Source organism: Oncorhynchus tshawytscha, linkage group LG01 (genome assembly GCF_018296145.1).
Source record: "Oncorhynchus tshawytscha isolate Ot180627B linkage group LG01, Otsh_v2.0, whole genome shotgun sequence".
NCBI lineage: Eukaryota > Metazoa > Chordata > Actinopteri > Salmoniformes > Salmonidae > Oncorhynchus > Oncorhynchus tshawytscha.
The window spans coordinates 62972585-62998889 of NC_056429.1; the positions used below are offsets into that span (position 1 = coordinate 62972585).

The following is a 26305-nucleotide window of genomic DNA, read 5'->3' on the forward strand; positions in this document are numbered from 1 at the left end:
GTGAGAGATGGATGTGAAAGAGTCATCTTTGCATGTTTGTACTGCAGGAAGACATTGAAATGTCAGGAAACACTTACATCAGTCTGGACGAGTTGAGAGCGCTGCTCCCGTATTCTGGTCACAAACCCAAAGACATCCAGCCTCTGCTCTACATGCATCATGTCAATCATGGCGTCTATGACGATAAATGTTCCCGTCCTTCCTACACCAGCACTGAGGAAAGACAAGAGACAGGACAGAATAGTGAACCTTACATTGTCATAGAACTCCGAGGTAAGTTAGATGACTCAATTGAAAGATAATGCACTGTATTTCCGTGGCTCAGTTAGCAACAGGAATCTTGATTGTGGTATGGCCTAAAATGTGCTAAATTGCAACATGTCTATAAGAAATATTCTAAAAAGCCACATGTCTACAAGCCAACAACATCCACAGTGTTTGAAGGGCCAGTCACACAGAGAGCAGTCTGGGATACCAGCATACGGTGATGGAAACGAATGAAGCCCATCCAGGAAGCAAAGCCCCAGTGCCAACACCTGCTTCAACAGTTGTTCCTGCAAGTGTCTAACTTCGGTGGTGTAGTCAGAGGCAACATGCCCATAGGGGGAAGGTGCCCCCTCAGATTTGTTCTGTTTAAAAAAAATACTTATGTATACAGTACCATTCAAAATGTTGGACACATCTACTCATTCAAGGATTTTTTAAACTATTTTCTACATTGTAGAATCATTATTTTTTCAACAGGACAATGAACAAACACACCCCCAGGCTGAGTAAGGGCTATTTGACCAAAAAGGAGAGCGATGGAGTGCTGCATCAGATAACCTGGCCTCTACAATCACCTGACCTCAACCCAATTGAGATGGCTTGGGATGCGTTGGACAGCAGAGTGAAGGAAAAGCAGCCAACAAGTGCTCAGCATATGTGCAAACTCCTTCAAGGCTGTTGGAAAAGCATTCCTCATGAAGCTGGTTGAGAGAATGCCAAGAGTGTGCAAAACTGTCATCGAGGCAAAGGGTGGCTACTTCGAAGAATCTCAGATATAACACATATTTTAATATGTTTAACACTTTTTTGGTTACTACATTATTCCATGTGTGGTATTTCATAGTTTAAGTCTTCACTATTATTCGACAAAGTAGAAAATCTTTCAAAGATAATTCGTAAAAGTCCAAATAACTTCAGATCTTCATTGTAAAGGGTTTAAACACTGTTTCGCATGCTTGTTCAACAAACCATAAACAATTAATGAACATGCACCTGTGGAACGGTCGTTAAGACACTAACATCTTACAGACGGTAGGCAATAAAGGTCGCAGTTATGAAAACTTAGGGCACTAAAGAGGCCTTTCTACTTACTCTGAAAAACACCAAAAGAAAGATGCCCAGGGTCCCTGCTCATCTGCGTGAACGAGCCTTAGATATGCTGCAAGGAGGCATGAGGACTGCAGATGTGGCCAGGGCAATAAATTGCAATGTCAATACTGTGAGACACCTAAGACAGCGGTACTGGGAGACAGGACGGACAGTTGATAATCCTCACAGTGGCAGACCATGTGTAACAACACCTGCACAGCATCGGTACATTCGAAAATCACACCTGCCGGACAGGTACAGGATGGCAACAACTGTCCGAGTTACACCAGGAATGCACAATCCCTCCATCAGTGCTCAGACTGTCCGCAATAGGATGAGAGAGGCTGGACTGAGGGCTTGTAGGCCTGTTGTAAGGCAGGTCCTCACCAGACATCACCGGCAACAACGTTGCCTATGGACACAAACCCACCGTCGGTGGACAAGACAGGACTGGCAAAAAGTGCTCTTCACTGACGAACCGCAGTTTTGTCTCACCAGGGGTGATGGTCGGATTCACATTTATCGTCGAAGGAATGAGCGTTACACTGAGGCCTGTACTCTGGAGAGGGATCGATTTGGAGGTGGAGGGTCCGTCATGGTCTGGGGTGGTGTGTCACGGCATCATCGGACTGAGCTTGTTGTATTTGCAGGCAATCTCAACGCTGTGAATTACAGGGAAGACATCCTCCTCCTTACTGTGGTACCCTTCCTGCAGGCACATCCTGCGCGGTTCAGCACTCAGCAGGCCCGTTCTGTGAGCTTGTGTGGCCTAACACTCCATGGCTGAGTCATTGTTGCGTCTAGACATTTCCACTTCACAATAACAGCACTTACAGTTGACCGGGGCAGCTGTAGCAGGTCAGAAATTTGACGAACTGACGAACTTGTTTGAAAGCTAGCATCCTATGATGGTGCCATGTTGAAAGTCAGAGCTCTTCAGTATGGACCATTCTACGTCCAATGTCTGTATGGCGGTGTGCTAGTTTTTATACACCTGTAAGCAACAAGTGTGGCTGTAATAGCAGAATCCACGAATTTAAAGTGGTGTCAACATATTTTTGGCCATATATAATTTTAGCCCCCCCAAAAAAATATATATAGACACAGTTGAAGTTGGAAGTTTACATATACTTAGGTTGGAATAATTCAAACGCATTTTTCAACCACTCCACAATTTCCATGTTAACAAACTATAGTTTTGGCAAGTCGGTTAGGAAATCTACTTTGCGCATGACACAAGTAATTTTTCCAACAATTGTTTAAAAGACAGATTATTTCACTTATAATTCACTTTATCACAATTCCAGTGGGTGAGAAGTTTACATACACTAAGTTGATTGTGCCTTTTAACAGCTTGGAAAATTCCAGAAAATGAAGTCATGGCTTTAGAAACTTCTGATAGGCTAATTGACATCATTTGAGTCAATTGGAGGTATACCTGGAGGTGTACCTTATGAAGTTGGCTTTATCTAGCTCAGATAGGTTCCCAAACCACCAACTGCATAACTAGCTACCAAGAAGTCATTTCAGGCTATCAAGTTAGAGTAGCTAGCTTGTCTAACTATCTTAGCTGGCATGCCTGCTGGCAATGTGGGTAGACCTTAAAAAACAAGCAAATCTAAATGTACTGTATAAGTATCACATTCCTTTTACCCAGAGTTAATCAAAAATATACATAGAATAAAGCAAAATGATTATGGCTCTAGATTGCAGAAAAATGCTGTTTCAGGTGTTTAAATAATGCAAAATTCTCCAAATGACCCCCCGCCATCCTCACGTACTGTGTGCCCCCTTAGATCGGTCATGATGCCCTTCTGTAAAGTAGTTTCATATGACATGACACAGGCATTGAAATTCCAGCCATACCAGTACTAAATAAAGGGAAGATGATTGGCATACTTTTAGTAAACGATTTTACATTATAATATTGTTAACTTATACAAATCATACCATTTATATTAACCACTATAGCCTTCATTTAGTACAACCTGTAGATATGAATTTCCAGTTACAATCCCCAGTCTCCTCCCCTGGTTCAGTACCTGCAGTGCACCACGATGGGTCCTGCATAAGACGGGTTGACCGTCTTCACCTTCTTGAGGAACTTGAGCATGCCAATGGGGGAGAAGGGCACCCCAAAGTCTGGCCAGTTGGTGAAGTGGAGCTGGGTGACCAGGCAGGGGGCCCTGGGGCCATCACTCCCCTGCTGTTTACAACAGGAAAACACATCAATCATTTAGATAATAAACTGCAAATTGTCACACTCTGATCTATTTCACCTGTCTTGTGCTTGTCTCCACCACCCTCCAGGTGTCGCTCATTTTCCCCATTATCCCCTGTGCATTTATACCTGTGATCTCTGTTTGTCTGTTGCCAGTTCGTCTTGTCTCGTCAAGCCTACCAGCGTGGTTTTTCCCATACTCCTGTTCTCTCTAGTCCCTGTTTTCTAGATCTTCCGGTTTTGACCATTCTACCTGCCCTGACCCTGCCTGCCATTCTGTACATTACCGAGTCTGCCCTGGATTACTGACCTCTGCCTGCCCTTGACCTGTCGTTTGCCAGCACCCTCTTTTGTAATAAACATCTATGAATCGAACTGTCTGCATCTGGGTCTTATCCTGAGTCCTGATAGTAAATACCTGGTCACAGTCTCACACAGCATCATGTTTTATACGTGAGCGATCATACGCAGGGTTGTCATGTAGGCACATACAATGACACTTACATATTGTACACAGAACTTGCGCATGGTGTAGTCCACCAGTACAGTAAAGTCCTCTGCTGCCACCCTCACATTCCCATACATCCAACAGCCCTGGTCTGGCCAGTACTGGTAACATTTGTCCTGAAGAGAGGTGAAATGGACATTCAGCAAAGCAAAAATTACAAAATAGACACTATTTGAATAGTTTCACCAATGTGAATGGCAGAGACTTTCATGGGGATTAATATTACTGACCAGGTGATAGAGTTGACAGAAGTGATAGTCTGTCAGTCAATACGTTAATCACTCTGATGTTGTAGACCATTAATGAGACTCTCAGACTAATTATAATCAAGCCTTGGGATGACATTATCAACAAATTGTTTAGTGCCGCTAAACCCTTTGTTTTGTTATTTATTGATCAGCCCCTTGAGGTTCAATGGAATGTGATGCCAAGTCATTTGGGGTGACATATTGTATGGATTGGGAATGTTAGGAAAGGGTCAAACCCATAACCTTGAGGTGTGAGAAGACAAGTAGGGGCCTAGCAAAGGCCCTTTAGAACATCTAAGGATGTTGAACTGTCAAATCATTCCACAAGAGATCCCATTAGCAAATCTGAAGACATTCTTTACTGGTTGTATAAGCAGATAAGGGATCAGTCAAAGTGAGAGACCTCTTTTCTCTCTTTCAGGTTAGTGAGCATCACTATAGTAGCAGTCTTCTGTTCCCAAACCATCCGCCAAAAGTCTGCCACAGTGTCGTGCATTGGGCCTATGGGAAAGAGAGAGTGACACGCTTACCACAGACGTAAGAAGACATACTGGTGATTTTACAGTAGGCCTAGTGTGCTGGAAAATGGCATATACTTACATAAAAGAGTTAATTGAAAAAAAGGAATCCACTAGTACAGTATTTTTACAATAATGTTGCACATAGCTTATTTACCTTGAGCTGCAATGAATTTGTTCTTCTCTTTATAACCCTGGTGAAAAATAAAATGTGTTTTGGCAAGTTACAGTAGTTATTAGACCGTAATGAGAAAGGAAGTAACACTGGATGCATTGAAATGATTTATAATAGGATGGAATGAAATACATAGTAAATATAACTCACATCTATGTATGAGGCATTTATGTAGTCCGTACAAGAATAACCATCGATTTGAGTTAACAACACTCTGGAATGGTCATCTGTTGAAAATGTCAAAAGAGACAAAATTGTACTAGGAAAATAGGTATCCTGTTTAGAATTATTTCATTACATGTTATAATTTTACTTGTATCTCTCTTAAGTGGGTTTAATGGTTGCAAAATGTATTCCTATAACAATTCCATCACTCACATGGTAGGATGTTTGGATATCTGTTCTTGTCCCTGTTGATCACCCTGCTAGCCTCCTCAAATGAGCTGTGCTGGTAGCCACAGGGCAGTGACTACGTAGACACAACACAAACACAGGGGGTCAAACTATGAAGCCATTAATGTAACCCTCATACATGCAGCATAGTATGTAACAACTATAAACTCTACATGACATTATTAGCATTAACAAATGAAGGTATCACACTACTGTGACTACTATGTGTTGTATGAAAAGGAACCCACATTGAACTCCTCTCTGAAAAGCTTGCAGTCGTCTGCCGAGCATATCCGGAACTGGTCTTCTAGCGAGTCCAGGGGGATGGGGAAGTAACGCTTGGATGGAGATGGGGATCGTGGGAGGAGGACCACTGTCTGCTCTCCTGTGTAAAAAAATAAAATACATGTAAACAATGTTTTTACATTCAGTACAATAATTGTGATATAACTGAAATAATAGTTCTGCAATTCTCTTTTGTAAAGTAGATGACCTAATAAATGTGATGAGGTGAACATAAGGAGGGTGACATCATACAGGGATTCATAAAAACAACTGACTGGGTCTTCAACTCTCACTCACACTTGCTAAACATTGTACTTTACATGTGAAAGTTACATTATAACTTACAATAACACACCTCACCATCGCAGGACAGAACATCCCTCCCTACCCCTTACACGGAACCCAAACCGGCTGCGTGCGTGCGCCATCGTGCGCCATCATGCATAAATGTATTTTGTCAAATATCAAAACAAACTCTGAACCAATTATATGAATTTGGGGATAGGTTGCAAAGCATTAAGGTTGCAAAGCATTAAACATTTATGGCAATTTAGCTAGCTAGTTAGCTAGCTTGCACTTGCTAGCTAATTTGTCCTGGGATATAAACATTGAGCTGTTATTTTACCTGAAATGCACAAGGTCCTCTACTCCTCCAATTAATCCACACATAGAATGGTAAACCGAGTCGTTTCTACTCATCTCTCCTCCTTCCAGGCTTTTTCTTCTCTTGACTTTATATTACGATTGGCAACTTTCATAAATTACGTGCATTACCGCCACCGACCTATTTTGTCTTTCAATCCCCCACGTGGGTATAACCAATGAGGAGATGGCACGTGGGTACCTGCTTCTATAAACCAATGAGGACAGGGGAAAGACAGGACTTGCAGCGCGATCTGCGTCAGAAATAGAACTGACATCTATTTTAGCTCGTGGCAACGCAGACGCTCGATGGCGCGCGCGAGCAGTGTAGGTGCAATAATTGAATAATATAGATTTTTTTTTACATTTTGCAACGCTCGCACACGCGACGCGAGCGGTGTAGTCAGCCTGTCAGTTTCCAATCTGGGTGTAAATCTAGATTCCTCCCTGACCTTTGACCCGCCACATCAGACACCTTTGTAAAGCATCATTCTATCACCTCAAGCACATTGCCAATCTCTGCCCTATCCTCACTCAGTCTGATACAGAAAAGCTTGTCTATGCCTTTATCTCCTCGAGGCTGGTTTACTGCAACACACTCTTCATCGGGATCCCAGGCAGGAGTCTCCAGAAGCTCCAATACATCCTGAACAGAGCTGCCAGAGTGTGGAAACGCCACCACATCATCCCCATCCTGGCATCTCTGCAATGGCTCCCAGTCTCATTCCAGATTGAATTCAAAAACCCTCCTGCTGATTTTCCAGTGTATTCATGGCAATGCCCCTCCTTATCTCAAATAACTGCCCTCCCTTAACCCCACCTGCACCCTCAGCTAGACTGCCCCAGCCTCTGGAATCCCCTTCTGGGCCACCTGAAGGCACCACAGACTCTGGGCTCCATTAAAATGGGCCTAAATACCTTACTCTTTAGGAAGACTTTCTGCTGATAGCTTGCTTTTTTTAAATATATATTTTTTGAAATAATTATTACATAAAACTCAAGGAGTGGGTAACATCAAAGTGTTAGAACTTGAAGGACAAACAATACAGCACCAAGACACTATCAAACATGCATCAGTCTTTCCGCAACAGAACCATCCTTGTGTGTGAGGGTGCGTGTGCATGATAGTGATAAAATATGACATAGTTTCCTTTTTCATGATCAAAATCTTGTGAAACCCGAACCCTCCAAGGCCCCCCCCACAGTTCTCCAATAGCTGTCCCTCAACCATTCGAGACTCCTCCCACAGTCCCCCCGGAAGAAAAAAAAATCCATAAATTACTAAATGAAGTAACGAGAAAAAAGGAAAAGACAGAAGAAAACAATGCAAAAACAACCCAACTATAATAACAATACATTTAAAACAAAGAACATCAAGGACAACTGAAATCATAACAGCAGTGCCTACTTTATATTTTTGTGTGCAGGTCTGGAACTTTTACATGTATGTGTGTGTGTTCTTGTATGTGTTTATTTGAATGAGAGTGTGTGTATATGCATGTGTACAAACACCTGCATGGCATCAGCCTCAGGCAAACCAGCATTAATTGTAAAAACATTGCCACTTAGTGTCATTCAAATGTACTTTTATTATGTTTTATTTAGACTTTTTTCCCCCTTTATCTTTTGACCATCATTCTCTCTCTCACACAGCAACTCCACTCCCACTTGTCTCCAATTCCACATACCAACCCTCAGCTTCCCTCAGCCCATCCCATCTATCTCTGCTGGCCACCCATTTCGTGTTTCTACGCAACACACATCTTTCAACTATGCTATGATGTATAACATACAATTTCAATCTATCTAATCGAATAGAATCTACAAATTGCATGTTGAAGATAAATACTTTTGCTAATAGTATTAGTATATTAGTAATTGACTGGCCCGTTCTCTCAAGATCTCTTAACAGTACTATTTCTAGGGTCAATTTTAGATTAATGCTATGCATTTTCAGCCATTCCTGAACCTGAGACCAGAAAAAGGCTACCCAAGGGCAATACCAAAATAAATGGTCTATTGATTCTGTATCCTCACAACAAAATCTGCAGAGCTTCAATGATTTTATGCCTCAAATATTCAACATTTTGTTGGTGGCAAGAATTCTATATAATAATTTTAGCTTAAAAGCACGAAGTCTTGAATCTTGCGTTGTTTTATATACCAACTCATACACCCTGTACCATGGAATCGGTACATCAAAAATCTCTTCCCAACTATTTTGCAATCTGTATGGCACAGTTGTCAACATCCTGGTCCTCAAATGAAACTGGTATACTTTCCTATTTATGCTATTTTTATTCCTCCACCAGTTTTGATCCTTTATATTTGGCAGACAGACCAGTTCCCTACCTCCTCCCGCTGCCACCCGCCTCCTTCATTTTTGGGGCAAAGCTGTAATCAATTGGTTGTACTCTTGGATTGAGCAGACCTTCCCATACAGTTCTGATAACTCCATGAAGGACATAACTCTACCATTACAATATAATTTAAGAACAAAATACCCTTTTCAAACATCTTTCCAATAAATACAGGTATTTTATCAACGAGCACATTTGAGGTCAACCATAATATTTGTTCTATCTTTTCAGGGGGATGAAATTGAAATTGTAGCCAGATCTGCAATGCTTGTTTGAAAAATACAGATACTTTGAAAAAAGTATCATTTTCAATTAATCGAAAATGAGACATGGCAATCTGCACAAAGGCCATTTTTAAACAATGGATGAGCTTTTCTTATTAATCTACTTGAGAACCATTTAGGGTTCAAATAAAACTTTTGAATGAGTGAAGATTTTAGAGAGAGGTTTAGTGCTTTTATATTTAATAATCTCAACCCACCCAATTCATATTCATTATATAGATAGGCTCATTTTATTTTGTCTGGTTTAGCGTCCCAGATAAAGCTAAATATTTTTTGCTCATATGATTTGAAATACGAATCAACAGGAGTAGGCAGCGCCATAAGTAAGTGAATAAACTGAGATATGACTAAGGAGTTAATCCCAGGGGGATTTTTTTCATAAATAGACAGGTATTTACCTCTCCATGGTTGCAGGATTTTGTCTATTTTACAAGTTTTCTATTGAAATTCATTGTGGAGAGCTAATTTATATATTTTGTGATATGAATCCCGAGTATGTCTACTTCACCATCAGTCCATTTTATAGGTAAGCTGCAAGGTAATGTAAAAGTTGTATTTTTTAAGGATCCAATACGTAATATTGTACACTAATCAGAGAGTACAGAAAAGTTACCTAGATCTTTAATGAGACATTGCAGGGATCTAGCTTGCGGACTTAACATAAAACTTGAGTCATCGGCATACATGGACACCTTCGTTTTTAAGCCTTGGATTTCTAATCCTCTAATGTTGTTATTGGATCTGATTTTAATAGCTAGCATTTCGATGGCCATAACGATATGGTGACAGCGGACACCCTTGTTTAACTCCTCTTGACAATTCAAAACTCTCTGAGAAGTAGCTGTTGTTTACTATTTTACACCTCGGGTTGCTATACGTTACTTTTACCCATTATATAAGAGAATCACAGAAATTGAAAAAAATCCAGGCATTTTTAAATAAAATCCAGTCTTACTTTATCAAATGCCATTTCAAAATCCGCTATAAATACCATTCCTGGCTTCTTATATGTTTCATGATGTTCTATTATTTCTAGTAGTTGTTGTATATTATCTCCAATGTATCGCCCATGTAAAATAACTGTCTGGTCAGGATGAACAATACCTTGTAAAAACCCTTTTAATTCTGAGTGCTATGCATTTAATAGTGTTTATGGATCACAACGTTGAAGTGTAAGGGGCCTACAGTTTTTTTTAGATAGACCGGGTCTTTATATATGCCATCTGGGTCTTGTTTTAATAATAGAGAAATCAGACCTACCTGACAGACTACCATTTCTATATGAGTAGTTAAAACAATCTAACAATGGAGCTTTGAGTATATGAAAAAATACTTGATATACCTCTACTGGTATGCCATCAAGCCCTGGGGTTTTTCCAGACTGAAAGGATTTTATAGCCTCAAAAAGTTATTCCTCTGAAATTTGGCCTTCGCACTGATCTTTTGATGAGACGGAAAAGAGAACATCTACCTAAAATAATTAGCTTCCTCTTAAAATATAATTTGGAGAATCATAGATGACTCAGTCTTCAGTAACGAGTTTCTGCAAATTATTTTTGTTAGCGTTCCTGTATTGGAGATTCAGGAAGAATTTTGTTCATCTTTCTCCACATTCCATCCAGTTTGCTATATTTTCGTAATAGATTACATTAGATCGTTCTTGAATAAGTTCCTCAAGTTCTTTTTCTTCTAACTTATTTTGTATCTCTGTAGTATCGTTTTTATTGCTATGTACCTGTACTATTAGTTCATGGATTTCCCTTGTTAGTCTTGTTTCTTTAGCCAGAAACTGCTTTTATTATTGATGAATATTGAATTGAATGACCCCTGAAGTTACATTTAAAGATATCCCAAACAATAAGGGGATTTGCTGAACCTATATTATACTGGAAAAATTCAGTTATAAATTATTTTGTATCAGTTAAAAATAAGTTGTCCTGAAGTAAACTTTGATTACATTTCCAATATCCCTGTTCACATAGAAAATCTATAAGAATTATGTGAATGCCAATTAGATGATGATCCGATCGCATCCTGTCTCCTATTAAAACGTTTTAAATCTTTGATGCAAGAGAGAAAGAGACAAGAAAGTAGTCAAGACGACTAGCTTGATTAAGTCTCCTCCATGTATATCTCACTAGGTCGGGGTTTATTAGTCTCCAAATATCCACTATTTCTAATGTGTCCATAATATTTGTGATTTCCTTAAGGGCACGGTGATGATAGTTTGTAGAGTGATTACCTTTACGGTTCATTGAGGTACTTAACACTGTGTTATAGTTGCCTGTAAGTTCAATAAATTGGTATAAATGTTTTCGAAGAAGTGTGGTTCATCCGGATTTGGACCATATAGATTAATGAGCCAAATCTCTTTTTTTGCTAATCATTCCTGATTATTTGGACATTCAGATCGAAATGTTTGTTAATTAATATCATCACACCCTTTGAGTTCCTTTGTCCATGACAGAAAATTCTCTAACCACCCCAATCGTTTTCCCACGCAACTTCATCTAAGGATGAAGAGTGAGTTTCCTGTAAGCAGTATATGTTATATTCCTTTTCTTATAGCCATGTAAAGACTGATCTTCTTTTTTTATAATCTGCCAAATCATTACAATTATAACTAGCTATACTTATTTCACCCCTTACCATAACTAGATAATATTCTCAGGCTAAATTGACCATAAGTAGTGCTTGTAAAGTTACTGCCATCAGATGTATTATGAAGGTCAAAACTAGAGCTTTGACATATCTGATATTAAGAATTCAAGAAATAGGTTCTAGCGATATTTGTTTTATTCCCTTGCCTGTTTGCCTGTGAGCCAATGCCACAGATATTACAAAATTGAGACAAATTATGTGTGTAACAAATCTGAGTAGGTTGATGTGTATGATTTTGGCTATGATATAATGAGTGTGTATGATGTCTGTATAAGAGTAAGACTATAATGTGTTATGTCCAAATAAATAATAACTCTGCCAATTTGCATGTTTGAGTATCTATGTGTGTAACATGTAGTGCGTATAGCCTTAATATTAATCATTGTAATCCATATCGTATCACATTCATAGTTGCATCATAATTACCTTTAACATCATTGAAAAACACATTCCAGAATTTCCATAGCAATTGACGTTTCACATGATCATGAAAGAGACATTGCGTTACTATAGAGACGGCTTCACTACAGTACAAATGTATTCTGTACAATATGTTATTATTCCCCAATGCCCCTATTCTGATATCTTCCCCTTGCTTGTTGTAAACATATATAAACATGTAGACAAATACAGAGAAAAGATAGACAAACAATAAACACATTAAATTATAAAACAATTTGACAATGGAGCGAGAGAGGGAGAGAAGAGAAAAGAGAGAAAGAGAGAGAGCTGTGCTCCTTAGTGTACTTGTTGTCCCTTGTAGCATCAGCTGTGTTCTTTGTGTCAGTTGACCTGTTTAGTTGTGTTCATTATTTGCTATTTGGTTTCTTTAATATTGTATTTTATGCACTTTGAGAGTGTGTATAATGAAAAGTGCTTTACAAATCTAATGAATTATAATTATTAATTACAAGGTTAGAAAGTTACAATGAATTTTGCTTCAACTGCCTGTGGTAAGGTAGACAGTGAATCTTTTTATAATTTTCTACCATTTTAGACGTGTTAATTCGACTTGACAGATCTCAATAGCAGAATATGCCTTCAGTAGGATATCGCTACAGAATAGACCTGACTTTGTGTTTTGATTGTGACGACTTATCTAGAGAACAGATAAGTATTGAAATTCAAGAATAACTATGTACACACAACCTAAGGCTTGCATCTTATCCCACAACACATACTCAATGGTTCAAATTAAATATTGTATACATAATTAGGGCTGTGGCGGTCATGAAATTATGGCAGCCGGTTATTGTCATGCAAAAGCCTGCCGGTCTCATGGTAATTGGCCGTTAATTAACAAACATGTTAAGCATCTCCAGGCCACCAGCATAGAAGCCGCTGATGCGTGCCTTTGGAACATATTCTTTCCAAATGCACTGTATTCAGACTCCTTGACCTTTCCACATTTTGTTACGTTACAGCCTTGTTCTAAAATTGATTTAATAATTTTTTCCCCTCATCAATCTACAACGAACATTTTTTTTTGCAAATGTATTAAAATGTACATAAGTATTCAGACCCTTTGCTATGAGACTCGAAATTGAGCTCAGGTGCATCCTGTTTTTATTGATCATCCTTGAGATGTTTCTACAACTTGATTGGAGTCCACCTGTGGTAAATCCAATTGATTGGACATGATTTGGAAAGGCACACACCTGTCTATATACAGTGCATTCTGAAAGTATTTAGATCCTTTTACTTTTTCCACATTTTGTCACATTACAGCCTTATTCAAAAAGTGATTCACCTGTATTTTTTCCTCATGACAGCCTGCTTAGAGTTTGTCTACAGGCTTCTAAAGGACTCAGATTCCAGAAACCAGATTCTCTGGTCTGATGAAACCAAGATTGAACCTATTGGCCTGAATGCCATGCGTCATGTCTGGAGTAAACCTGGCACCATCTCTACGGTGAGAAATGGTGGTCACACCATCATGCTGTGAGGATGTTTTTCATCGGCAGAGACTGGGAGACTAGTCAGGATCGAGGGAAAGATTAATGGCGCAAAGTACAGAGAGATCATTGATGAAAAGCTGCTCCAGAGCGCTCAGGACCTCAGACTGGGGCAAGTCTCACCTTCCAACAGGACAATGACCCTAAGCACACAGCCAAGACAATGCAGGAGTGGCTTTGGGACAAGTATCTGAATGTCCAGCAACTGTGCTGTCAGATTGTCCGTTTGTAAATTCAGAGTGTTTCGTGATCAGAGCGCACATCGGATGCTCTGGCCGATGAGTAGGGTTGATCCGAACGTTCTGACTTCACAACGGCAGTCAAGCACCCAAGCTAACTGACTAACATTGACTAATTCCAAACACATAATGAGAAAACACCCCACTCTGACCATTTTACTCACCCTGGCAGAGCTGGTGAGGCTGTTTTCATGTTATCCAGAGCTGGTGACTGTAACTATGCTGCTAGCAACAATTGAACTACGCTTTTCTGCAGACGTTTACTGACACCGGCCATATTCAACGGGTGTTGAGCGTGTTTAAATTCATTGCTATTCTGCTCTCTCTGGCACACTCAGACAAGAGTGCTCTAAAATCGGAGTAGATGGCGAGACTGAATTTACGAACGCACCCGAAATGGTTACTTGCATAGTGGAGTCTTTGGTTAAGACATGTAGCTAGCTAGGTAAACAATGAACCATAATCACAACTCATGACATTACTACCCTGCATGAATCTGCAGGTAGCTAACCAACCAGGTTCCATGTTAGCTAGCTAACATCATGCTATAGGTAGCCAAGCAAATGGGTCTTTGTCAAAATTTAAAACGTGTAATATCTGAAAATGTATAGTTAGCTAATGCAGTGTAAAGTACAATTGACCTTATTTTAGAGCCCAAAAATGTAATATTTTCAGGTCAACTGTAATATGAATACCATTGTAAAGCACAATGTCTCCCCTTTCCAGCAAAATCATTGACGAGACCTTCATGCTGCTCGTCTCTGCATAACTGAAGAAGGCAATGAGCTCCGTCAGGTCTTTAAAAAAATGGTAGGTGGGGAAGCGAAACCTACTTTGTGACAGGGAAAGGGGAGATGAGCCATGTGGGGAAACAGCTTTTTCATCCGATCTGTCCAACATCACCTCTAAAATGTAAATAAAACATTATAAAGAGTATATATAATGTGTAATTGCATAGCTATTTGAAGGTTTGTGCCGAAATTGAATTGGGTTTTTAGGGCGGTGCTAAAGTTATCTTCAGAAGTAAACAGAGGCTGTCGCGGCTTTTGAGAGTCATGATGGCGTGCTGTGATGAAGCAAAAAATGTATGCATTCAGTTGACACAGAATTAGTTGCATTATGTGTGTTGTACGTTACATCATGACACGTCACAATTTAACGTACGGTGTCAGAGGGGTTTTCTCCAATACTACCGGACCATTACCATGTCAACCAATGCTTGAATAGAAATGTAGTTCACACCCCAGATTTTGATGCCAACACAGTTGCTACAGTCCCATTAGTTTTCATTGCAGCCTCGTTTGAATGCCGCGGTTGCACACATTTGTACGGAATGGGGTTAGTCAACAGTGGCTAGCTAGACTATCTTACCCATATACATCATTCATGGTTGGACGCGTCTCCTGTCGGATTCCATGGTTGACCTTAGTTTGAAGATGTAATTCTGAAACATGTGTTTTCTCCATCTCCTTAGCTATCATACTCGAAGTCCACTGATTTCAAAACTCAGTCCTCCAGAAAGTAGAGAGCAACACTTAAGCAGTTTTAATACACAATACATTTTTTAAAAGCAGCGTTAGACAAGATTACCTAGACATACTGGCCAGCTCAAATAGACAAAAGCGTGCTATATAGCAGACCAATCCAAACTTATCTCTCGGCATGTCCAGCCCACTCATCATCTCAGCCAATCATGGCTAGTGGGAAGGTTGCTGGCTTTTTCTATGGCTAAACCAACTAGGCTCGTAATTTAACAATTTAATTCGTAATTACAGATGGCATACAAGTTTGTTAATAAGGCACATGAAAGTGCACATGTTCGAGAAGGCATTTCTGCCAAAAAACACATTTTGACAAATAAAAAAGTTTACGTTTAAACGGCTCTCCTGTGAAGTTGTGACCCGCGACATACGCCTAGTTTCCTAAAACAGGTCACATGGATGTTTTGAATTAATCATCAATCACTTTCGAAATCGCTGTCCATTTTGTTGTGTTAGGCTTTGAAACATCAACAACGACCATGTTTTACAATCAGTTTCAACCTGTTGTTGAACTTCTTTCTTCAAATTGATCATCATAGTGAGTAGAATTTTAAAAGCACATACTCTTTTGATGATACGTGTATGATGTGATTTTCAAATTGCATTCACGTTGATGTCAGATGACAATACAGCCCTGAGCCCTGAGTACCAGGCCATTAGAACCGGATGATCGTTAGCGAGTTGGGTACTACTAATGTATGGCTAGAGTGCATAAGAGGAGATTACTGTGAGTCAACGGTCAAGTGGAATTTTACTGTGGTCAAGACTCATGACTGCCGGTGTGGCGGTAATAGTTACCGTAACAGTCCTATACATAAGATGTACCGTATGTGGAAAAGTGAAGTTGTGAGACGTACCTTGATCTTCCAAGAAGCCATTTGGAATCTTCTTATCAGCTGAGGTGACAAGAGCCTTCCTGTGGTTTCTAAACCTAACCAGAGATTGTGACAGAGAAGAGGAAAAGGAAACAAAAGAGGAAAGAACTAAAATGTTATCCGACCATAACCGATGAAAGAGAATATTTCAGCTCAACAAGTCAGAAGAAATAGAAACCCACCATCTGTACTGAAAGCTGTTCTTTCTCATGAGAAGCACAGAGTATCCTCACCTCTGAGAGAGGAGTTGACAGAGTGAGTGAGTGAGTGAGTGAGTGAGTGAGTGAGTGAGACAGAGAGAGCATGGTATAATATGACCTAGCTAGGCATTTGTTTTCTGTTTTACTGGAAGAGCAGTTGTTGGAACACTTTCCACCCACACACACACACACACACACACACACAGTGGGGGTGGGCTGGGCTGATGATAAAGGAAAGGATGGGGGTGAGGTGAAGCTACCCAGTGTTGTTTGTTACCTTAGGAAGTATACTGTCGGGAGAACAATGATGATGAGAAGAAGAGAGACGACCAGCATATAGGAAAGTACATGGGCACCCTGGGGGGTGGGGTTTTCTGGGAAACAAAGATAAATATATTATTTTGTATACTACACATACAAGTGTTGTCAATATTTTCACATCTATATGCACCCATTTAAATAGATAATTGCACTGGGCATGTCTAACAATTGTTTACATTTTGGATCGAGTTAATGTATGCTGATTGTCCTGGGCCTCGTTTCCCAGAGCCTTCATAGCGTTAAGCTCATCGCTAGAACCATCTTTAGTGGCCGAGTTGTTTCCCAAAACCATAGTTACTAAAGATGCACTTAAACGCTTTCTATTTACCGACTGCCTCAGACCACCCGTAGAACAGCTAAGTGCGTCGTCAGATGCTTTTTTCCCCCCTTACGCATCACTTCATACACAGAGGATATACGCTAAACACAGAAACAAGAGCTATATCTGTCTCTAACGAAGTTGACTACAAATACAAATAATAAAATGATGCTTCAAATGAAAATGTAGATGACTGCAAAAGATAAATACATTATAGGGCAGGTAGGCCTTTATATTTCAATCACATTAACATTCATTTTATGTTCATTCCATTGAATTCTATTTCGCTAATTCTAGGCTGCTGTCTGTAATGTTTTCCTCAATATATTTCATGATGTGTAACTGGAGGTCAGGAACATTTTCTCAAACTTGAAAATAAATAAATATATATTATGGCTGTCAAACAAATAAAATAATTAATCGCGGCCTCCTGAGTGGCGCAGTGGTCTAAGGCACTGCATCACCCCAGGCTGTGTCACAACCGGCCGTGAACGGGAGTACCATAGGGCAGGGCACAATTGTCCCAGTGTCGTCAGGGTTAGGGGAGGGTTTGGTTGGGGGGGCTCATCGTGCTCTAGCGACTCCTTGTGGCAGGCCGAGTGCCTGCAGGCTGACCTTTTCGTCAGTTGAACAGTGTTTCCTCCGACACATTGGTGTGACTGGCTTCCAGGTTAAGCGGGCAGGTGTTAAGAAGTGCAGTTCAGCAGTTCATGTTCATGAGGACTCATTACTTGACCTTCGCCTCTCCCGAGTCCGTTGGGGAGTTGCAGCGATGAGACAAGATCGCAATTGAATATCACAAAATTGGGGAGAAATAGATGGAAAGTCCTGTAACTTACTGTTTCTCTCACAAACACACACATTCTTGTACAGGTAACCTTGTGGGTGGACACAATTCAGTCCCATTCAAAATCCTATTTTCCCTAACCTTAACAAAAAACCCTAACCTCAACAAAAAAACCTAACCTTAACCCTAAACCCAAAACTAGCACTGAATCCTAAACCCAACCCTAGCTCCTAACTCTAGTTCTGATGTCTAATGTCCCCAGTTGGTCCATTTTTTATTTGTTTACTATTATTGTAGAGACCATAAGTCCCCACAAGAATAGTTACACACACACACACACACACACACACACACAGTCATCCTCCAGTTTCTTTTCACTGAGCCAGTTCCAAAGACAAACAAGACTGTTGACATTTTCAGATGATAAAGCTGCTCTTTACTTTTGCACGATATGCCCAGAGAGTGAAAACAACCTCTCACAAGGTACTGATGTAGCAGGCGTTGCCAGGTACCTCCATGCAATGCAGGCCAGCCTGGTGTGTGCCCCTGCAAGCTCTGACCACCACTGTAGTGGACAATCCTCCATGTTGATGCTGGGCTCTGCCTTGTAACGCTCTACACATTTCTCATTGAACTCCTCCTCTTCATCAGAGTCCGACTCAGAAGAATTCAACAAAAGGGCAGCTTTCTTTTTTGGTGGCTCTGACTCTGTTGCTTTATCAGGTTGCTGGGCAGACCTCTCTTCCGTCAGAAAGTTGCTGACCAAAGCCCACACCTCACCCTTCTCAGATCTGGGAAGGCACTTCAGGTCCTTAAACCTTGGGTTGAGAGCTATGGCGATCTTCAGCCATGTGAGGTTGGTGTTTTTCTTGCGTTTCTCCAGGTCTGTTGTGAATGTCAGCTTGAATCTTTCCATGTAGGCAGGGTCATCATCAGAACTCTCCATCACCCAAAGGAGATGACACAAAGCAGGCAACACCACGGAGCAGGAAATGTACTTCTCTCCATATCAGAAGTTCAGTCAAGTACCTGCAGTGAAAGATAATTCAAAATTACTTCAGTCAATTGTGAGAGGCTTGTTACACACAGACTCTCTCTCACACTCTCTCTCACACACACACACACAATTACACAATTGCTCTCTCACACATAGACACACACACACACAACATCTTATTATAACACTAATATAGAGATAAAGAATATTACCTGCAGGGCTCCCATAGTGCCTCCAGCTTCTACAGTTATGATTGGCATGGTGATGTTCGTTTTCTGTTGGGCAAGAGGCTTTACCATTTCAAAAGTGGAGTTCCATCTTGTTGTGACATCTTGTGCGAATGACTCCTTCTTTAGCCCATTTGGAACTTGCTGCTGTCATAGCAATGCAGCGTTTGGTGGGCTGTTCGGCACTTGGCTAGGGCATGATCGAACCCGCTTGTAATGATCGTCTTCGGGAGAAAGAGAGGAGGACCAAAGCACAGCGTGGTAAGTGTTCATCATTTTAATTAAAGGAAGCACTGAACACTGAATCAATACAAAAATAACAAAATGAACGAACAAAACAAAACAGTCCTGTCTGGTGACATACACATGTAACACAAAGACAGAAAATAAACACCCACAAAACCCAGATGGAAAAAGGCTACCTAAGTATGATTCTCAATCAGAGACAACTAACAACACCTGCCTCTGATTGAGAACCAGACTAGGCCGAACACAATAACCAACATAGAAAAACAAACCTAGACTGCCCACCCCAACTCACGCCCTGACCATACAAAAACAAAGACAAAACAAAGGAACTAAGGCCAGAACGTGACACCGCTGTTCTGTAGGGACACTGCGATGGACATTTGGAGACTGTGTGCGATGCAGGGCAGTTGTTCAAAAGGCATATGTCTCGAAGCTGCAATCATGTTCCGTGCACTGTCTGTGCAAACTGTGGTAACTTTGTTTTCAATGTTCCACTGCTTTGCTAGATCCATGAAATGCCGAGCGCACGTTTCAGCATAGTGACTGTCTTCTGTCTTCATTATGTCCATAGCATGTGAATGCAGTTTCCAGTTTTTATTGATGTGGTGCACAGTAACCCCAAGGTAGTTGTGGATACAGACAGAATCTCCAGTGGTCTTCTGTGAGAGCAACAGCCATTGCATGTTTCAACTCCTCCGCTTTCGTAGCCCTCTCGCTTTCATACATCTTGTGTATTTTTGTAAAGACGATGGCTCGAGGGTAACTCATACGTTGAGTCGTCCGATCCTATCCAAATAATATCCCTCAAGCCTTCGTCCTCCACAGTGTTAGCTCACTGCTCGTCGACTTGTCCAAAGGCCTCCAGCGCGCACACTCTTCTAGCTTGCCAAATATGTCCTCTATTGCTACTATTAACGTTACTTGTATTGCTGGTGTCAACAGGATATTTTGCTTGTAAATGATAACGAAGATTCGATGTTCAGTACCAGTCAAATATTTGGACACACCTACTCATTCCAGGTTTTAACTTTATTGTTTATATTTTCTACATTGCAGAACAATAGTGAAGACAAAACTATGAAACTATCAAAACTATGAAATAACACATATGGAACCATGTCATGAACCATGTCATGTAACCAAAAAAGTGTGAAACAAAATATAATTTATATTTGAGATTACACCCTTTGCCTTGATGACAGCTTTAAACACTATCGGCATTCGTTCAATCAGCTTAATGAGGTAGTCAACTGGAATGCATTTCAATTAACAGGTGTACCTGGTTAAAAGTTCACTTGTGGAATTTCTTTCCTTCTTAATGTGTTTGAGCCAATCAGTTGTGTTGTGACAAGGTAGGGGTGGTATACAGAAGATAGCCCTATCTGGTTAAAGACCAAGTCCATATTATGGCAAGAAGAGCTCAAATAAGCAAAGAGAAACGACAATCCATCATTACTTTAAGACATGGAAATCAGTCAATGAAAAAATCAAGAACTTTGAAAGTTTCTTCAAGTGCAGTCGCAAAAAACATCAAGCACTATAATGAAACTGCCTCTCATGATGACCACCACAGGAAAGGAAGATCCAGAGTTACCTCTGCTGCAGAGGATAAGTTCATTATAGTTAATATTCAACCCTACAAATTTGTTTGATATAGAAAGACCGGGTTTTCAGAAGGTTTTTGAACGTATATTTATTAAATTATGACAAATATTAATTGTATTCCACCAATGAGGCCACTAGATGGCGATTTGGTCAATTGACTGCAGGAAGGACTAGATGTACTCGGAGGGCTAATATCAATAACATGCATGTCAATCTTTTGGCTCAAAGTAGAGGAGAGATTGACTGTATCACTACTTGTCTTTGTGAGAGGTATTGATGTGTTGAAAGCACTGAACTGTCTGTACGAACTGGGAACACAGAGCTCAGACACCCACATTCTTATAAAAAAGTGTACCAAAAGGGTTCTTAGGCTGTCCCCATATGAGAACCCCTTTTGGTTCAAGGTAGAACCCTTTTGGGTCACAGTCCCCAAGTCCAGAACAGACTCTGAGAAATGCACAGTACTACATAGAGCCATGACTACATGTAACTCTCTTCCACATCAAGTAACTCTCAAGCGAGCAGTAAAATAAAATAAAAAAGACAAAACAACACCTCACAGCACAATGAGGACACACACACAAAGCCTTGGCAGCAGCTAATGGGGATCCTAATGAATACTAAAATGATAGGTTCAGCATTTAGAATAAGCCGCATCTATATCTGCAGCCATAAGTGGTAATATATCTCTAGGAGCTGATCTGTCGTTAGTATTTTTGGATAATTATAATGCTAAGGTACGGTTTGAATGGAGAAAGCTGATCCGAGAGCAGCTCTGCTTTTCGTTCGATCCTATCAGTATTGTCAGATGTTCTAACATTGCACTTAATTAACGTTCTCTCTACGTGCTTGTTTGGGAAACACTCTTAAAAACTTGACTCGTGAATAACGATGCATCTGGTAAGATCATCGAAATGCTTAAGTTACATCGCAACTGGGAAACAAGGCCCTGTTTGATTCCCTATTCTTATGAAAGTCACTTACCTGTAGTCTGGTTCTCATGAGAGGAGTTATTCAAGGTTATTATAGTTGCAGTCAGAAACAACACCATTGTGACTGTGGAGATAAAACAGAACATGAGTGAATACATAATGCTGTGAAAAAAAGAAGAAAATCCACTAACTAAATTCCACTAGAGGGCGCCCACGATACAAACAAATTCTGGCCAGACGATGTCAGTGTTGTCAGTGTAAATAAGAGGATGATGCCCTCTGTCTGTCTGATTCTGTAACTCCTTATAGCCTATCAGTTTCCTGTCCTGTCCGAGCATATCCACATAGCAGCATGGTGCATCTCCTCTGACCTCATATCCCTAAAATACACATATCAATGACCAAACAGGACGCATTATCTCATAGACAACATAAACCAGATCCCCTGTAGTCCTAGACAGACTGGAGCAAAGCTAAACATAAGCTCAAGAGATGTACATCTCACATAGCAATGAGCAGCGCTTGGATAGGAGGGAGTGAGAAACAGTGAAAAATGAAAGAGAAATATCCTTTTCTCAGAACAATCACTTTGAAGGAAGAGGAATCTCCTGTTACCATTGAGTCACTCTATGTAGCCTGAAGGCACTACAAGGATACATAGGCTGTATTAAACCAGAGTACAGTTATTGTTAAGAGTTTTATCCATGTGCAGACTTGAGAGCACCACTTTATTCTCTGTTTTAGTCAAAGCTGCATGGCATATATATAATCATTAATACTGCCATTGTTAATAATTTTCTCTCTCTCTCTCTCTCTCTCTCTCTCTCTCTCTCTCTCTCTCTAATTATATTTGCTTTATTGGCATGACGTAACAATGTACATATTGCCAAAGCTTACTTTGGAGAATTACAATATTAACATAATTAATAATAATAATCAATGTTGTCAAAGGGACAACAGTAACAACGATAACCAAGGGTCAAAATAACCATACATTAAACAATAACAATAAGCATAGAGGACATGTTCAGGTTGGTTGGTCTGTCAGACACTGTCCCTCTATTTATGACAGGCAGAAATGTAGTGCGCTGCCAACCCCCAGCTCTCTGCATCCTCCCCCAACAGTGTCTAACCATCTCAATGGCAAGGCTGTGATCACTGAGCCTGTACTTTGTCAAGGTTTTTATGGTCAAATAGTTTGCCACGGTGTACTGTCGATTTAGGGCTAGATAGCACTGGATTTAGCTTTGTGCTTGTGTTTCCCAATAAGTACTGTAGTTTTGTTTTGACTGTGTTGTAATTTGTTTTGATCTGATGGATTGGATGTTCTGGTCCTGAGGCTTCAGTGTGTTAGTAGAACAGGTTTGTCAACTCAGCCCCAGGACCAGCTGGATGTGGGAACTCTTTTCTTTGCTCAGCTCTTGGCATTGCAGGGCTTGGTAATGACATCAAATAAAACTTTATTTGCCACATGCGCCGAATATAACAAGTTTAGACTTTACCGTGAAATGCTTACTTACAAGCCCTTAACCAACTGTGCAGTTCAAGAAGGAGAAAATATTTACCAAGTAGACTAAAATAAAAAGTGATAATAAAAACAAACAGCGAGTAGCAGCAGTGTACAAGGGAGGGTCAATGTAAATTGTCCGGTATGAGAGGGGGTCACTGTATTTTAGATGTTTCCAAAACTTAATTGTTCTTTTTTGAGCTTTTATTATTAGTGGATTTTGGCCTAATTCTGCCCTGCATGCATTGTTTGTAGTTTTCCTGTAGACATGTAAGAGAATCTTACAGAACTGCATGCAGGGTTTCAATAGGGTGTTTGTCCCATTGGGTGAAATTTTGTTTTGCAAGTGGACCCCACACCTCGCTGTCATGAAGTGCAATTAGTTCAATAACACATTCAATTAGTTTTAGCCAAATTTTAATAGGTATTTCAGTTAGAATTAGATTTTTAATGGTGTAGAATTCCCTGCATGCTTTCTCTCAGTTCATTCACTGCATTCACTTCTCTATCTATCTACAGTACCAGTCAAAAGTTTGGACACACCTACTCATTCCATTTGTATTATTTTCTACATTGTAGAATAAGAGTGAAGGAATCAAAACTATGAAATGGAATCATGTAGTAACGAAGAAAGTATAAAAAAAATATTGTATATTTGAGATTCTTCAAAGTAGCCACGCTTTGCCTTGATGACAACTTTGCACACTCTTGGCATTCTCTCAACCAGCTTCATGAGGTAGTCACCTGGAATGCATTTCAAAACTTCTTAATTAATGTGTGGAATGTCTTTCCTTCTTAATGCATTTGAGCCAATCAGTTGTGTTGTGACAAGGTAGGGGTGGTATACAGAAGATAACCCTATTTGGTAAAAGACCAAGTCCATATTATGGCAAGAACAGCTCAAATAAGCAAAGAGAAACAACAATCCATCATTACTTTAAGACATGAAGGGCAGTCAATGCGGAAAATGTCAATAATTTTTCAAGTTTCTTCAAGTGCAGTCGTAAAAACCATCAAGCGCTATAATGAAACTGGCTCTTTTGAGGACTGACACGGGAAAGGAAGACCCAGAGTTACCTCTGCGCAGAGGATAAGTTCGTTAGAGTTACCAGCCTCAGAAATTGCAGCCCAAATACAGTGGCAAGAAAAACTATGTGAACCCTTTAGAATTACTTGGATTTCTGCATAAATTAAGTCTAAGTCACAACAATATACAAACACATCCTGCTTAAACTAATAACAAACAAACAATTATACTTTTTCATGTCTTTATTGAACACACTGTGTAAACATTCACAGTGCAGGTCGGGAAAAGTATGTGAACCCCTGAATTTAATAACAGGTTGACCCTCCTTTGGCAGCAATAACCTCAACCAAACGTTTTCTGTAGTTGCGGATCAGACCTTCACAATGGTCAGGAGGAATTTGACCATTCTTCTTTACAAATCTGTTTCAGTTCCACAATATTCTTGGGATGTCTGATGTGAACCTCTCTCTTGAGGTCATGCCACAGCATCTCAATCGGGTTGAGGTCAGGACTGACTGGGCCACTCCAGAAGGTCAGGACTGACTGGGCCACTCCAGAAGGTCAGGACTGACTGGGCCACTCCAGAAGGTCAGGACTGACTGGGCCACTCCAGAAGGTCAGGACTGACTGGGCCACTCCAGAAGGTCAGGACTGACTGGGCCACTCCAGAAGGCATATTTTCTTCTGTTCAAGCCATTCTATTGTTGATTTACTTCTGTCTTTAGGGTTGTTGTCCTGTCACCTAACTTCTGTAGAGCTTCAATTGGCAGACAGATAGCCTTATTAGGAATACATTTTTCCATTGATGATAGCAAGCTGTCCCGGCCCTGAGGCAGCAAAGCAGCCCCAAACCATGATGCTCTCTCCACCATAGTTTACAGTTGAGATGAGGTTTTGATTTTGGTGTGCTGTGCCATTTTTTTCTCCACACACAGTGTTGTGTGTTCCTTAACAACACAACTTTAGTTTCATTTGTCCAAAGAATATTTTGCCAGTAGCGCTGTGGAACATCCAGGTGCTATTTTGTGCACTTCAGATGTGCCAGATCTTCCAGAGAAGATGCTAGTCTTTAGCTGACACTCTAGGATTCTTAAACTCATTGAGCCTTCTGTGTTGTGCTCTTGCAGTCATCTTTGCAGGACGGCCACAGATTAGCAACAGTGCTGAAATTTCTCAATTTATAGACAATTTGTCTTACCATGGACTGACTTTTAGAGATACTTTTGTAACCCTTCCCAGCTTTATGCAAGGCAACAATTCTTAATCTTAGGTCTTCTCTTTTGTTCGAGGCATGATTCATCAGGCAAAGCTTCTTGTGAATAGCAAACTCAAAATTTGTGAGTTTTTCATGGGGCAGGGCAGCTCTAACCAACATATCCAAACTCGTCTCATTGTTTTGACTTCAGGTTAGTTGACTCCTGACTCCAATTAGCTTTAGAGCTTTTTTTTTTTTTTTAGCTTTTAAGTCATTAGCCTAGGGGTTCACATACTTTTTCCAACCTACAGTGTGAATGTTTAAATTATGTATTCAGAATAGACAAGAAAAATACAATTTGTGTGTTATTAGTTTTAGTTAAATTATTTTTGTGAAATTTTATGTCAAATTTATGCAGAAACTTGGAAATTCCAAAGGGTTCACATACTTTTTCTTGCGACTGTAAATGCATCACAGAGTAAGAGACACATCTAAACATCAACTGTTCAGAGGAGACACCGTGAATCAGGCATTCATGGTCAAAGTGCTGCAAAGAAACCACTACAAAAGGGCACCAATAATAAGAAGAGACTTGCTTGGGCCAAGAAACACGAGCAATGGACATTAGACCAGTGGAAATCTGTCCTTTTGATTTTTGGTTCCAATCACCATCTGTTT

General features: G+C 40.2%; 1 protein-coding gene across 2 annotated transcripts in view; it reads right to left on the reverse strand.

Annotated features, from left to right (window-relative positions):
• LOC112254696 (receptor-type tyrosine-protein phosphatase epsilon) overlaps window positions 1-26305 on the reverse strand; it is a 55048-nt gene that overhangs the window by 6664 nt on the left and 22079 nt on the right. Inside the window, exons 3-13 of one of the 2 annotated variants that reach the window (XM_024427482.2) lie at window positions 21951-22022; window positions 16739-16835; window positions 16244-16317; window positions 5668-5804; window positions 5405-5495; window positions 5177-5253; window positions 5009-5045; window positions 4737-4834; window positions 4082-4201; window positions 3399-3562; window positions 78-213 (exon numbers count right to left, since the gene is read on the reverse strand). In XM_024427482.2, coding sequence (XP_024283250.2) covers window positions 78-213; window positions 3399-3562; window positions 4082-4201; window positions 4737-4834; window positions 5009-5045; window positions 5177-5253; window positions 5405-5495; window positions 5668-5804; window positions 16244-16317; window positions 16739-16835; window positions 21951-22022 — 1103 coding nt within the window. Of the gene's footprint in view, window positions 1-77; window positions 214-3398; window positions 3563-4081; window positions 4202-4736; window positions 4835-5008; window positions 5046-5176; window positions 5254-5404; window positions 5496-5667; window positions 5805-15216; window positions 15405-16243; window positions 16318-16738; window positions 16836-21950; window positions 22023-26305 lie in introns of those variants that run through there. The other variant, XM_024427490.2, reaches the window with a different exon arrangement.